Below are 15,730 nucleotides of genomic sequence, written 5' to 3' on the forward strand. Positions count from 1 at the left end.
CTGGGAACGTGAAGGCATGGCTGTCGCTGGTGGACGGATAGGAATCATGAATGTGTGGGAAACCCAAATCAGGGTCGCAGGGAGATCTCGGAGGTTATGGGACTTGAGGAACTTACAAAGATGAGGGGAGACAGATCGGAAGAGTGATTTGAAGACAAGGATGACAACTGCAAGTCAGTGACATTGCAGACTAGGAGTCAAGACAAGCACAGGGATGATGGGTGGATGGGATTTAAGCAAGAAAAGCACAACAGAGAGGATATGCAAGGGAGAATAGAATGGGTGAAGGAATGGCCCCTGATGCTAGAGTGGAGAATGAGAACCCAGTTATTGTTTACAGAACTGGAGGATGCAAATTTGATACAGAGCTTAAGAGTAGAGGGTAAAGTCAGGGATGGTGAGATGAAGAGGGCTTTGAATTTGAGGACAAGAACTCAAATGGAGAGGTGATGGCCTGATGTACTATCGCTAGACTTTTAATCCAGAAACTCAGTTAACATTCTGGGGACTTGGATTTGAACCCTGCCATGGCAGAAGGTGAAACTTCAATTTAAAAAAACATATATCTCAAATTAAGAAGGTTATGATGACAATAAAGCCATAGTCTATTGTTGAACAAACCCATCTGTATCACTAATGTCCTTCAGGGGAATCTGCCATCCTCACCTGGTCTGGCTTACGTATGACTCCACAAACGAATGTGGCTGACTTGCAGAAATAGCCTAGCAAGCCACTCAGTTGTACCAATTGCTAAGAGGTCTCAACAAAGAAATGAAACCAGATGGATTACCTGGCATCAACCTCGGCACCAGAAAAGACAATGACAGAAACAACTTTGTTGACCCCACAGTGTCCTCTTTACTATCATCTGGGGGGCCAGTACCAACATTGGAAGAGCTGTCTCAGACTAGTCAAGGAACAGTCTGGCATTGTCTGTGAGGTATGACTCTGTGAGTATGACTATGTCCCAGACACCACCATCACCATCCCAGGATATGTCCTGTCTCATGAGGAGGTCAGACCCAGCAAAGGTGATGGCACAGTGACATACAGTTGAGAGGGAGTTGCCCTGAGCATTCTCAACATTGATGCTCAACCCCATGAAGTCTCATGGCTTTAGGTTAAACATGGGCAGAGAAATCTCCTGCTGATTACCACATATGGTCATCTCTCAGCTGATGAATCGGTACCCCTCCATACTGAACAACGCTTGGAGGAAGCACGGAGGATGGAATGGCTGCAAAATGTATTCTTGGTCGGGGCTTCCAATGTCCATCACCAACAGTGGCTCAGCAACAGTACTACAGATCGAGCTGGTCAGTTCCTAAAGGACAGAGCTGCTCGAATGGGTCTGCATCACGTGGTGAGGGAGTCAACATGAGGAAAGAACATACCTGACGTCATCCCTCCAATCTGCCAGCTGCAGATGCATCTGTCCGTGACAGTATCAGTAAGAGTGTCCACTGCACAGTCCTTGGAGATGAAGTCCTGCCTTCACAATGAGAATGCCCTCCGCACTGTCACTGTGCTAAATGGGACAGACTTTGAACAGATCGAACAACTCCAAACTGGGCATCCATGAGGCGCTGTGGGCCATCAACAGCAGCAGAATTTTACTCTGGCACAATCTGTAACCTCATGGCCTGGCATATCCCCCACTCAACTATTACCATCAAGTCAGGGGATCAAGTCTTGTTCAATGGAGAGTGCAGGAGGATATCCCAGGAGCAACAGCAGGCATAGCTGAAGATGAGGTGCCAACCTGGTGAAGTCAGGATTATTTGCATGCCAAACAGTACAAACAGCAAGTGACTGACAAAGCTAAGCAATCCCGCTACCAGTGGTGCACAATTAAACAACTCACTGGAGGAGGAGGCTCCGCAAATATCCCCATCCTCAATGACGGAAGAGCCCAGCGCATCAGCACAAAAGATAAGGCTGAAGCTTTCGCAGCAATCTTCAGTCAGAAGTGCCGAGTGGATGATCCACCTCAGCCTCCTCCAGTGGTCCCCAGCAGCATAGATACCAATCTTCGGCCAATTCAATCCACTCCATGTGATATCAAGAAACAGTTTGGAGACACTGGATACTGCAAAAGCTACCAGCCCTGACAACATTCTGGTAAACGTAGTAGAGACTTGTGCTCCAAAACTGGCCACTCCCCTAGCCAAGCTGTTCCAGGATATAATTGGTGGAAAATTGCTCAGGTATGTTCTGTACACAAAAAGCAGGACAAATCCAACCTGACCAATTACCAGCCCATCATCTACTCTTGATCATCAGTAAAGTGATGGAAAGTAAGTGTCATTAACAGTGTTATCAAGCTCAGCAATAACCTGCTCAGTGACACCCAATTTGGGTTATACCAGGGCCACAAACCTCCTAACCTCATTATAGCCTTGGTTCAAACATGGGCAAAAGAGCTGAATTCCAGACGGGAGGTAAAAGTGACAGCCCTTGACATCAAGGTCAATTCAACCAAGTGTGGCATCAAGGACCCTTAGCAAAACTGGAATCAATGTGTATCAGGAGGCAAACTCTCCGCTGGCTGGAGTCATACCTAGCACATAGGAAGATGGTTGTGGTTGTTGGAGGTCAGTCATCTCAGCTCCAGGACATCTCTGCAGGACTTCCACAGTAAGGGTCCTCAGCACAAACCATCTTCAGCTGCTTCATTAATGACCTTCCCTCCATCATAAGGTCAGAACTGGGGATGCTGAAGATTGCAAAATGCTCAGCAGTATTCATGACTGCTCAGATACTGAAGCAGTCCATGTTCAAATGCACCAAGATCTGGACAATATCTACAGTTGGGATGACAAATGACAAGTAACATTCAGGTCACACAAATGTCAGGCTATGATCATCTCCAAGAAGAAACAATCAAACCACCACCCCTTGACATTCAATGGTGTCACTATCACTGTACCCCACAATCAATATCCTGGGGGTTACCATAGACCAGGGACTCACCACACAAACAGAGCAGCCGCAAGAGCTGGCCAGAAGCTAGGAATACTGCAGTGAGTAATTCACCTCCTGTCTCCCCAAAAGCCTGTCCATCATCTGCAAGGCTCAAGTCCAGAGTGTGGTGGAATACTCTCCACTTGCCTGGATGGACACTGCTCTAGCAAGACTCAAGAAGCTTAACACCACCCAGGACAGAGCAGCACAGCTTGATTGGCACTGCATCCACAAATATTCACTCCCTCTACCACCAATGCTCAGTAGTAACAGTGCGTACTATCTACATGATGCATTGCAGAAATTCACCAAGGCTGCTTTGACAAACCTAGGACCACTTCCAACTGGAAGGACAAGGACAGCAGACACAAGGGAACACCACCACCTGCACGTTCCCCTCAAAATCACTCACCATCCTCACTTGGAAATATATCGCCCTTCCTTCACTGCCGCTGGGTGGAAATCTAAGAATTCCCTCCCTCAGGACATTGTGGGTCAATGCACAGCAGGTGGACGGCAGCGGCTCAAGAAGGCAGCTCACCATTGCTTTCTCAAAGGCAACTAGGAATGGGCAATAAATGCTGGCCAGCCAGTGACGTCCACATCCCATGAATGAATAAGAAAAGTAAAAGTGTCTTGTTGATATTCTCGGCCTGACAAAGCCGAGCGTGCATACAGAAGGAGCTTGGCAGTGTGAGGGAGTTACTGTTTGGAGAGAGTGCAAATGGGAAACAATCGAGCGAACAGTGGTAAACTCAGTCATTCTCCTGGTCAACAATGAGGGCAGTAACCTCCACAGGTTCAGAGAGCTGCAGTCAGAGGAAGCCAAGAAAGCTTTCTTTCCAACCCTCCAACCACCCCAGCAAAGAGATGTCAGCTCAATCTATTCCTGCGCAAAACAGACCATTTACTTGATAGGTCAGCTTGATCCTGCCATCCAGTAGCTGCCACCAACAGTAAAAGCTCTAGCACTAGACCAGAAACATTTCTGACAACTTGTCCGTGGTAGAAGTCAAACTAACTGACCTATAATTTCCCGCTGTCTGCCAACCTCTCTTCGTGAATAAAAGATTTCTATCTGCTACTGCTCCGGCTGAATAAATCTAGTGAATTTTGGAATGTCAACACGAACCCATCTGCAACCTCTTTCAAGGTCCTCAAATAAAATCTATCAATCAGTCAGTCTGCTCAGAATCATGTCCCTAGTGATTTTAATTTTACCAAGTTCCTCTCTTTCCCCAACCTCTTGATTTATCGATATTACTGATTTTTTTTTGTATTCTCAACAGTGAAGGTTAAAGCGAAATATTTGTTCATTTCTTCTGTCTTTTTCTTGTTACCTATAATTAACCCTTTTTTTTCTCTTTCTGCAAAGGACCAAAACTCACTTTACTCATTCTTTTTCCTCTCTAAATATCTGCAGAAATTCCTGCTATCTATTTTCATATTCCCAGCGCGATCCTTCTCATATTCTAATTTCTTCCTCCTGATTAGCATCTGAATTATTCTCTGCTATTTATATTTTCTCCAATCATTTGATGTGCTACACATCTTCACCAAATTATATGATTTTTCCTTACGTGTGAAATACTCGTTCACTTCTTTAGTCAACCCTAGATAATGAATCCTCCCTTTGAACCTTCGGAATATATTGTACTGAGAGTTCTGGCATCGCCCCTTTAATGTTCTAATCACCCCTTCAATTCTCTAATAATTGATCAATTAATGATCCATGACTAAGGGAGGTACCTCTATTGAACTTCCTAATCTTACTGAAAGTCTGATGCCGACTCAGTGTTCTGGACCCAATCTTTGTCCGCCTGTAACCATATCCCCATAATGGCTGCCAGATCATATCTATTTGCTTCTAAGTACACCAGCTGAGTTTGTTATGAAGCTTGTATGCATTCAGATACAGAGCTTCTCATTCTGTCAATGTGCTACCTTTATAACATTGATGACGGATGTATTCCTCGACTCTTTATCTCTCTGACCATCCCGCTATTCTCTGTCTCCAATTCCCCATGTTACTACTTTTCTCTCTGCCTTCTTGATTGGCTACATTTATGCAAACTAGATCCATCACCTTCATTGTTTTAATTTAAAGCCATCTCTTCTTTGCTACTTAAGTAGTTTGCGAGAAAACTGACCCGAGTACTTGTACAGGCTATCGATTGGCACAGAGCCGACTTTCACCAGTACTGAGGCTAGCGCCACCTCTGCCACACCACACTTCTCCTTAACCTTACTGTTAACCATCTTGCAATTGGGCCCGACCCTACTAAATCCTGGTTCAGAGGCCAGTATGTGAACAGTAAACCAAATCAAAACGATGCGGTTGTTACTTTGCGTTCTCAAGCAGAAGAAGTCACACTTCAGCCTTCAATGTTGAGTGGCCAACAAATGATTCCACAACTTGGATCATTAGCACAGATCATTACTGGGTTGCTGTTTGTAGGAACTAGCTGTGCTTAAAAGAGTTGCTGTGTGCCTCTTAAATTACAACACTGACTACAATTCAAAAGGACTTAATTGGCTGTGAAGTGCCTTCTGATGTCGACAGACATAAAAGGTGCAAAAGAAATTCTGCAGACTTAAAGTCAATTTGATTGATCCCCGATAATCACAAAATTGGTATTTTACTGCAGTTGGCACTGCCATTTTATTGCAAATTTAACTTGCGGGAATTTTGTAACCGAGTGCAAATACTTTCCAAATGTGATCTAACTCTTGTGCTGTTATTTCCATTCGAGCAGTTGCCATTAACAGCCCGATTCAATGTCAACTATATTAGCTCCCTCTCTTCCTCTATAATTCATGCAACTTGAGGAATCATGATTTGCTTAAAACCCTTTTCTTAAAAAATAAATTACGTCATTTTATCAAGAATACTGGAGATTGCACTTTGAAACTAGGCCCTCATTATAAGTGCCCATAGGAACAATGTGCAAATAATCGGAAGTGCATATCAGGAAATCGTTAGCATTCAAATGGAGTTTCCACCATTAGCTACCAAATTGGGATGCTCCCTTAGAATTGACAGCTGTCAGACGATCAATGTAAAACTGAGCCATACATGGTCTTTCAAGGAATGCTAAATAAACATTGAAATCAAGCAAAGAACTGCAGATGCTGGAAATCTGAAGCAAAAGCAGAAACAGCTGGAGAAACTCAGCAGGTCTGAGAGCATCTGTGGAGAGAGAGAGACACAGACAGGGAGAGACACAGACAGGGAGAGACACAGACAGGGAGAGACAGACAGAGACAGGGAGAGATGGAGAGACGGAGAAGAGTCAACAGTAGGGCCTAGTGTCAAGTGTGTGGTGCTGGAAAAGCACAACAGGTCAGGCTGTGTTGAATTTCTAATGAAGGGCTTATGCCTGAAACGTTGATTCTCCTGCTCCTCAGACGCTGCCTGACCTGCTGTGTTTTCCCAGCATCACGCCCTTGACTCTGATCTCCAGCATTTGCAGTCCCTACTTTCAACGAATAGGGTGCAGTGACCTTCTTCATTCTCACCTTTTCAGTGCGGTCATAACAGTGAATAATGCAGACGCTGTCAAACTCAAAACCATTGGTGCAGTTGTACATTCCCTCAAAGACTGGAGGAGGAGGATCGCACAACACGGGGTCACAGCCACCTTCCTCCCAATGTCCACCTTCCAAACACTGCAGCTTCAACAACTTTCTGTGAACACAAACAAACTGTAAGGCCAACAGAACTGGAGAGAGAAGTAACTCATACACTTTGTAAAACCAATGATCACTCCAAATGACTTAATCAGAATTTATATACTACAGAATTGCTTGTTAATGTTTGAGATATTCTGCCCAATAGAGTTCTTCAATGTCACTCACACACCGTAACCCAGTGGAACGGTTCACTGTCACTCTCACACTGTAACCCAGTGGAACGGTTCACTGTCACTCTCACACCGTAACCCAGTGGAACGGTTCACTGTCACTCTCACACTGTAACCCAGTGGAACGGTTCACTGTCACTCTCACACCGTAACCCAGTGGAACGGTTCACTGTCACTCTCACACCGTAACCCAGTGGAACGGTTCACTGTCACTCTCACACCGTAACCCAGTGGAACGGTTCACTGTCACTCACACACTGTAACCCAGTGGAACGGTTCACTGTCACTCTCACATTGTAACCCAGTGGAACGGTTCACTGTCACTCACACACTGTAACCCAGTGGAACGGTTCACTGTCACTCACACACTGTAACCCAGTGGAACGGTTCACTGTCACTCACACACCGTAACCCAGTGGAACGGTTCACTGTCACTCACACACCGTAACCCAGTGGAACGGTTCACTGTCACTCACACACTGTAACCCAGTGGAACGGTTCACTGTCACTCACACACTGTAACCCAGTGGAACGGTTCACTGTCACTCACACACTGTAACCCAGTGGAACGGTTCACTGTCACTCACACACTGTAATCCAGTGGAACGGTTCACTGTCACTCACACACTGTAATCCAGTGGAACGGTTCACTGTCACTCACACACTGTAACCCAGTGGAACGGTTCACTGTCACTCACACACCGTAACCCAGTGGAAAGGTTCACTATCACTCACTCTGTAGCCCCGAAGGAACTTGTTCATTATTACTTATGCTCTCTTGCAATAGAGTTACTCAGTTTAACTCCATAAGTTACATGTGCAGAAGTAGGCCATTCAGCCCATCATGTCAGCTTCACCATTCTACAAGATAATGGCTGATCTAACAGTCTCTGACCTCATTTTTCCACCTCATCTCAATAACCCTTCAGTCTCTTTTTGGTTACAAATCTGTCCATCACAGATGATTGAATATACTTCATGAACCAGCCGCGACTGTGCTTGTGCTAAACCTATCCACATAGCGAGTCGGTAGGGGATACACTAAACCTATCCGCATAGCAAGTCGGTATGGTATGGGCTAAACCTATCCACACAGCGAGTTGGTAGGGTATGGGCTAAGCCTATCCACATAGCAAGTCGGTAGGGGATACACTGCCTGGCAGTGTATGTGGGAGGCAGGTTCCCTTGAGGCATTCGAGATGGCATTGGATGGTTATTTATATCGAAATGGTGTGCAGTGATATGGCAAAAGGTCAGGAGATTGACACTTGCTAATAGAACCAGTGGGCTGAAAGGCCTCTTCTGCATGTAACAAGTAGAGTTATAGAGTCATAGAGATGTTACAGCATGGAAACAGACCGTTCTGTCCAACTTGTCCATGCCGTCCAGATATCCTAACCTAATCTAGTCCCATTTGTCAGCACTTGGCCCATATCCCTCTAAGCAGACGTGGGTACTGCAGATGCTGGAGATTAGAGTCAAGAGTAGAGTGGTGCTGAAAAAGCACAGCTGGTCAGGCAGCATCCGAGGAGCAGGAAAATAGTCATTTCAGGCAGGAACCCTTCATCAAGGATTGTACAGGCTTTTGCCCGAAACATCGATTTTCCTGCTCCTCGGATGCTGCCTGACCTGCTGTGCTTTTCCAGCACCACTCTAATCTTGGCCCATATCCCTCTAAACCCTTCCTATTCATACACCCATCCAGATGCCTTTTAAATGTTGTAATTGTACCAGCCTCCACCACTTCTTCTGGCAGCTCATTCCATACAGGCACAACCATCTGCATGAAAACGTTGCCCCTTAGGTCTCTTTGATGTCTTTCCCTTCTCACCCTGAACTTATACCCTCTAGTTCTGGTCACCCCCACCCAAGGGAAAAGACCTTGTCTATTTACCCTATCCCTGCCCCTCATGATTTTATAAATCTCTATAAGGTTACCCCTCAGAACAAATCTCTGATTCTGTGATATCTTAACTCTCCTCTCTCCAAATACCTTGTGGTGACAGAAATATCCCCACAAAATATCTTGGGTTGTAAAACTCATTGTTTCACCAGCTGTTAATGGCATAATAGACTAATAATGACTTAACTATGTTTTAAAACCTAGCCTCCAATCTGTTTGCCCTGACACAACACCTGGCCTGACCTCATAACCTTTATTTACACAACCTCGAATTTTCTGGCATTGAATTCCATTAGCCTATTTAGCCCCCATTCCACCTTAGTGCCAACCCCCTTGCATAACAAAGAGATTGAGTGGTTTGTGTTGGCTTTCAGAACTATTTACTGTGGCTTCTACATGCAACCTGACAATAAGCAGCTTCTGATATGCATTTTAGATCACTTTTTTTTCCAAATATGTTTTCTTGTGCCCGGTCAAACAGCAGATGAGAACACCACATGGGCTCCAACACCCCTGCTTTACAGAAGGAGCTGACTCACCAGGAGGTTGAACTTGATCTCATTGGGAACAGCCAAAAAAGACTGCACAGCCACACACACACTGCACCCCCACCCCTACCCCACCCACCCTGTGCAGTGCATGTCCTCTGTTCCTTGAACAATCAAACACATCCAGTATGGCCATGAGGACACATGGGAAGCCTAAAGGAGCAAGAGTGGGTTAATGAGGGAATAACGCTGAAGGTGACCATGGATTAAAATATATTCTGCCACTTTTCAGAAAAGAAAGCAGGGATTTAGAATACTGAACTGACATTCCTTCTTAATTATATAAAAAGTTAACTGAAACAGGTTAATATCTTTGAGGAGAAAGTGAGGACTGCAGATGCTGGAGATCAGAGCTGAAAATGTGTTGCTGGAAAAGCGCAGCAGGTCAGGCAGCATCGACGTTGCCACGTCAGTTGGAGGAAGAGCGCCTCATCTTCTGCCTGGGAACCCTCCAACCACAAGGGATGAACTCAGATTTCTCCAGTTTCCTCATTTCCCCTCCCCCCACCTTGTCTCAGTCAAATCCCTCGAACTTAGCACTGCCTTCCTAACCTGCAATCTTCTTCCTGACCTCTCCGCCCCCACCCCACTCCGGCCTATCACCCTCACCTAGACCTCCCTCCACCTATCGCAATTCCAACGCCCCTCCCCCAAGTCCCTCCTCCCTACCTTTTATCTTAGCCTACTGGACACACTTTCCTCATTCCTGAAGAAGGGCTTGTGTCCCAAACGTTGTTCTCCTGTTCCTTGGATGCTGCCTGACCTGCTGCGCTTTTCCAGCAACACATTTTCAGCTCTGAAACAGGTTAATAGGCTGGGACTTACTGAGACCCAGAGTAATGTACAACCAATTATTGATTCGCAAGTCACATGCTGAATCCATTTTAAGTAATTTAGGTAAATGCGCAATGCATTTTGCATACACCATCAAGGTAAGTTTTCATGGGGCAGCTTCCCTTTAACACTCTAACCAAGATAACACTTGTTAGCACTTCACTAATGCGCTTCTCCCAACTTCTACATCTCAGTCAATTAATATTTCTGACCATATTATAATAGCTACATGGGGACCAGTGAAGTGAATTTTATGAAGACCTGACTAAACTATCATAAACTTTTCTGGTACAGCCATCCAGCTGAATGCCACTTTACAGCAACTGGTCCCTCATCCTTTAGTTTACAGCTTTTCAAGAGCATACATACCCCAGCTCTCTTATTTTAAATGTAGTGATGATTTTGGCTTCTACCACCCTTTCATGTATCATGAGTTCCAGACCCAACTACTTCTTGGTCAAAGAATTCCTCCTCAACTCACCTTGACCTCTGCCAATTGCTTTAAATCCATGCCCATCCCAGCTTGTGGTCTCTCTGGAAGTGAAATAAATTATTCCTGCCCACCGGATTTATGATCCTCAATGTTCTGCAGCTCAATGAGATCTCTTCTCAGCTTCCACTGACTCAAGGAAAATTACCCCAACCTATACTCGTAATGAAATTCTCCAGTCTTTATTGATATATTCAGTATCCTCTCTTGTGAAATCACATCCCTCCTGTGAGATAGTGACCAGAACTGTACACAGTTGTCTAGTTGCAGCCAAATTTGTGCTTTATACTGTTTTAGCATCACCATTCTGTCCATAACCTGTCCTCCCTTCCATACTATAGATGGCTGCGGAAGGTATTCCCATGTGTTTGCTTACACAGCTGACCAGTCTGTTCTGATACCGTCAAAGAGTTCCACTACTCTTCTCAGAATCCTTACATTAATTGAGCAGCCCCTCATCAAAGGCATTTCCTCACACTTCTTTGGACTGAATTCCATTTGCCACTATCCCAAGCACCTGGCTAGTCCATTGATAACGTCTTGTACAGCTAATTATCTTAATCACCTTGTTTGGATATGTTATGACAGACTTCTGCAGCAGGTAGGAGTTGAACCTGGACCTCCTAGCTCAGAGGCACTGCGCTACTTTAGCCCCTGGTTCCTGTCAGCTATAGCTTTCTAATACCAAGCCCTGTGAAACTCCACAGGAGTTTCTGGTGAAGGGCTTATGCCTGAAACGTCAATTCTCCTGCTCCTCGGATGCTGCCTGACCTGCTGTGCTTTTCCAGCACCATACTCTTGACTCTCATCTCCAGCATCTGCAGTCCTCATTTTCTCCCAGTTAAACTCCACAGGAAACAACCTTGCAATCTAATATCCACATCAGCCTTTTGGGATACCTAATTGCTGGGAAAGTGTGGAAAGACTTAGCTGATAGAGAGCAACAGGACACAAGTCAAAAGGTAAACAACTGAGGTCACACTCTCAACCCCAAATTTAAATATTGCGCTGATGAAACTAACAGGAGAGAATGGAGTTAAAAGAATAATTTAACAAAGTGTTTCGGCAAACCAACAGCCCAAAGCAAACTTCATCTGATTTCACAGTAGCTGCATGTTCTATACATTTTTTTAAAATAAAGATTATTTCAATGAGAGAAAGATAGATAGAAACTATAACTAGTTTCCTGGAAAAACCCATAGCAATCAGATAGAGTTAGCAGGGTTTTGTGGAAGGAAAACCATGTCTAACCAACCTGATGGAATTCTTTGAAGGAGCAAGATGGGCTATGGATACTGGGGAACATAATGATGTCCTGTACTTGGATTTCCAAATGACATTTTACAAGGGTGCCACATAAAGGCTTTGAACAAGTAGGAGTTTATGATGTGATAGTGACCATGCTGGTATGACCTGCCAGCAGAAAATATCGGCTTGTACATAAATGTACAAATATACCGGACATTAACCATTTCCTCTTTAGCAGAATATGGTGAATGAGGTCCACACAGCTCCATGCATATTGAGACCTCATCTTTCTACAATTTATATTAATGATTAGATAAGGTGAACAAGGGCATGGTGGTAACATTTGTAAATGACACAAAAGGTAGCTGAGAGAGTATGTCATGGAGAGGACAAAACAAGGAAGCAGACTGCAGCAGGTAACTATGCGAGCGAGCAAAAATCTGGCAGGTCAAGTATAATGTGGTAAAATGTTAAGTTTTTCACTTTGGCAGAAAGAATGAAAAAAGCAGAGTATTATTTAAATGGAGAATGGCAGCAACATTCTGATGTGCAGAGGGACCTATGTGATCCTGTGCATGAAGTCACAAACAGGCAGGTACGCAAATGATTAAACGTTTGATGGAATGCTGTTCAATACCTCCATTACATGAGGTATTGAACATAAAAGTAAACACATTGCACAGGACATTGGTGGGAGTGCATTACCAACACCATGTGAAGCTCTGATCTCTCTATTTAAGGAAGACTTTAAATGCATGGGGATGGTGTTCAGCGGAGGTTTACTGGACTGACATATGGAATACCATAGATTGTCTTATGAGAAAAGGAAACATGGGATGGGTTAGGTTTGTCTTCATGGAGTTTAGAAGTGTGAGGGGTAACTTGATTGATGTTTGTATCTCTTCAAGTTCTGGTTTGTTCCTAATAGATTTCGGAGTACAGGTGGCACATGCTTATGGTGGCGATTGTGCGGTGTTAGAAACTCTTTGGAGATCATTCCTCTCCCAGCTTGGTGAGCGAGAAATCCATGTAGAAATGAGGCTGCTCACCTCTGTCTAAGAAACCTTGGAATGGAAATGATTAGAAAAGCCGCCACATATCGCTTGTTAGATGCCTGACTCTCAATTTAACATCAACCAAAAGGATGTGCACAACGTGCATTAATAATGGATGAGAAGTTAGGAATTGAGAGGGAGGAGTTGATATGCATCGGTGCAAGGCCCCACATTCTATCAGAAAAGAACCAAACCATGAAGATACTTTCCTTAAATGCATGTCCAAGGTAACGATATTGGCAATCTCAAATGTAAAGTGCTGTACATTCATTGCAAAAGGTAGAGTCCTGTCACTCTGTATAACCTATATTCACTCACTCAGTATCCTCTTCATATCCATCTTCCTGCCAGTGGAAACATTTCCCCTCTATTTCAATATCTCAAAAGCCTTCACAATTTTGAATATCTCTATTAAAACTTCCCTACTCCTTCAAGAATATTCTCAGTTCCTCCAGTCGTCCATGTGATCGAAGCCTCCTGACCCTGGGACCACTCCAGTGAATCGCCTTAAGCTCTGCACCTGCCCCATAAGGTTGGTTGCCGGAACTGGAGCGAAAGCTATAGCACAGGGCTGGCCTTTACTCAAGGGTTCAGCAGAACGAGATTACTTCTGCTGCTATAGCCCAAATGCAAATACTCAGACTTTATCTTTTTAAAATGGGTGAGACCTAACCCCGAGACCCTACACTTTAGGGCCTCCCTTCCTCCCACCCACCTCCTCTGACTTTACCAAGAGTCTGTAAAATTGGTAAGTTTTCAGGTTTTCTCTCTTTTTTATTTTCTTCTCTTCTTTGTTTAGTCCTGTGTGTACTTTCAGATTAGCAGGGTATGGCTGATAGGGCAGTTGCATGTTCCACCTGCAGAACGTGGCAGGTGAGAGACACTGCACATGTCTCTACCGACCACATCTGCTGGAAGTGCACCCAACTCCAGCTCCTGGAAAACTGAGTTAGGGAACTGGAGCAGGAGCCGGAGCCCGATGAACTGCGGATCATCCGGGAGGCTGCGAGAGAAATTGAGAGGTGGCCAGTCCTCAGACACAGGATAAGGACAGCCGGGTTATAGTCAGGGAGAGGAAAGGGAATCGACGGTCAGAGCAGGGATCCCTTGTGGCCGTTCCCCTCAGCAATGTATACCGTTTTGGAATCTGCTGGTGGGGACGGCCTACCAGGGCAAAGCCATAATTGTCAGGTCTTTGGCACTGAGGCTCAGAAGAGAAGGGCGGGTGGGGAAGAATAGAAAAGAATAGAAAAGTGGTAGGGGACTCAATAGTTAGACGGATTGACAGGCGATTTTGTGGATCAGTGGTGCTGGAAGAGCACAGCAATTCAGGCAGCATCCGAGGAGCTTCGAAATTGATGTTTCGGGCAAAAGCCCTTCATCAGGAATAAAGGTGAAGGGCTTTTGCCCGAAACGTCGATTTCGAAGCTCCTCGGATGCTGCCTGAACTGCTGTGCTCTTCCAGCACCACTGATCCAGAATCTGGTTTCCAGCATCTGCAGTCATTGTTTTTACCTAGGAGATTTTGTGGTCAGGAACGGAACTCCCAGAAGGTATGTTGTCTTCCCGGTGCCAGGATCCAGGATGTCACCGATTGGGTTTACAAGATTCTGAAGGGGGAGGGTGAGCAGCCAGAAATCGTGGTACATATTGGCACCAATGATATAGCCAGGAAAGGGATGGAGGATCTGAAAAGTGACTACAGAGAGTTAGGTTGGAAGACCAGGACAAGTAGAATAGTGATCTCAGGTTTGCTACCAGTGCCTCGAGACAGTGAGGTAAGGAACAGGCAGCGAGTGCAGCTTAACGCCTGGTTGCGAGGTTGATGCAGGTGGGAGGATTTCAGATGCTTAGACCATTGGGATGCCTTCTGGGAAAGGTGGCACCTGTACATCAAGGAAGCGTTGCACCTGAACTGGAGGGACACAAATGTCCTGGGTGGGAGATTTGCTCGTGTGGTTTGGTAGGGTTTAACTAGTTTGTAAGGGGATGGGAACCAGAGCTACAAATCTGAGAGGGGGATAATTGTAGATGGTGCAACGACAGGATGTAGAGAATCTATCAGGAAGGTTTTTCACGTGATGACACAAAGGGATCAGTTAAAGTGTGTCTGCTTTAACGCAAAGAGTGTCAGAAATAAGAGTGCTGAACTTAGAGCATGGATCAGTACTTGGAATTATGATGTTGTGGCCATAACAGAGACGTGGGTTTCACAGGAGCAGGAATGGTTGCTAGATGTTCCAGGGTTTAGAACAATTAAAAAAAACAGGGAGGGTGGAAAAAGAGGAGGGGGTGTAGTATTGCTAATCAGAGAGTGCATCATAGCTACAGAAATGAAGGTTGTCGAGTAAGGTTTGTCTACTGAGTCAGTATGGCGAAGTTAGGAATAGCAAGGGAACAGCTACCTCATTGGGGGCTTTCTATAGACCACCTACTAGCAGTAGGGAGATTGAAGAACTCATACATCGGCAGATTTTGGAAAAATGCAGATGTAGCAGGGTTGTTGTTATGGGTGACTTCAACTTTCCCAATATTGACTGGAACTTCCTTAGTGCAGATGGCTTGGATGGAGCCATTTTTGTCAGGTGCATTCAGGAGGGTTTCCTTACTCAGTATGTAGACAGGCTGACGAGTGGAGAGGCCATTTTGGATTTGGTGCTCGGCAACGAGCCAGGACACGTGTCAGATTTCGCAGTGGGAGAACACTTTGGTGACAGTGACCACAACTGCTTCACATTTACCATAGCCTTGGAGAGGGAAAGGAGCAGTTACCAAGGGAAGATATTTTATTGGGGAAAAGGAAATTATGATGCTATGAGACAAGA

The 15,730-nt window shown here is 45.0% G+C and overlaps 1 protein-coding gene across 1 annotated transcript in view; it reads right to left on the minus strand.

Moving 5' to 3' along the window:
- The window catches only part of pappa2 (pappalysin 2), a 416,790-nt gene that overhangs the window by 113,805 nt on the left and 287,255 nt on the right, over positions 1-15,730 (minus strand). The window contains exon 17 of the mRNA XM_043700014.2: positions 6,484-6,652. Coding sequence (XP_043555949.2) covers positions 6,484-6,652 — 169 coding nt within the window. The remainder of the gene's footprint in view (positions 1-6,483; positions 6,653-15,730) is intronic.

Source organism: Chiloscyllium plagiosum, unplaced genomic scaffold (genome assembly GCF_037043375.1).
Source record: "Chiloscyllium plagiosum isolate Xiang-an unplaced genomic scaffold, Cpla_swu_hap1 HiC_scaffold_9, whole genome shotgun sequence".
Classification (NCBI taxonomy): Eukaryota; Metazoa; Chordata; class Chondrichthyes; order Orectolobiformes; family Hemiscylliidae; genus Chiloscyllium; species Chiloscyllium plagiosum.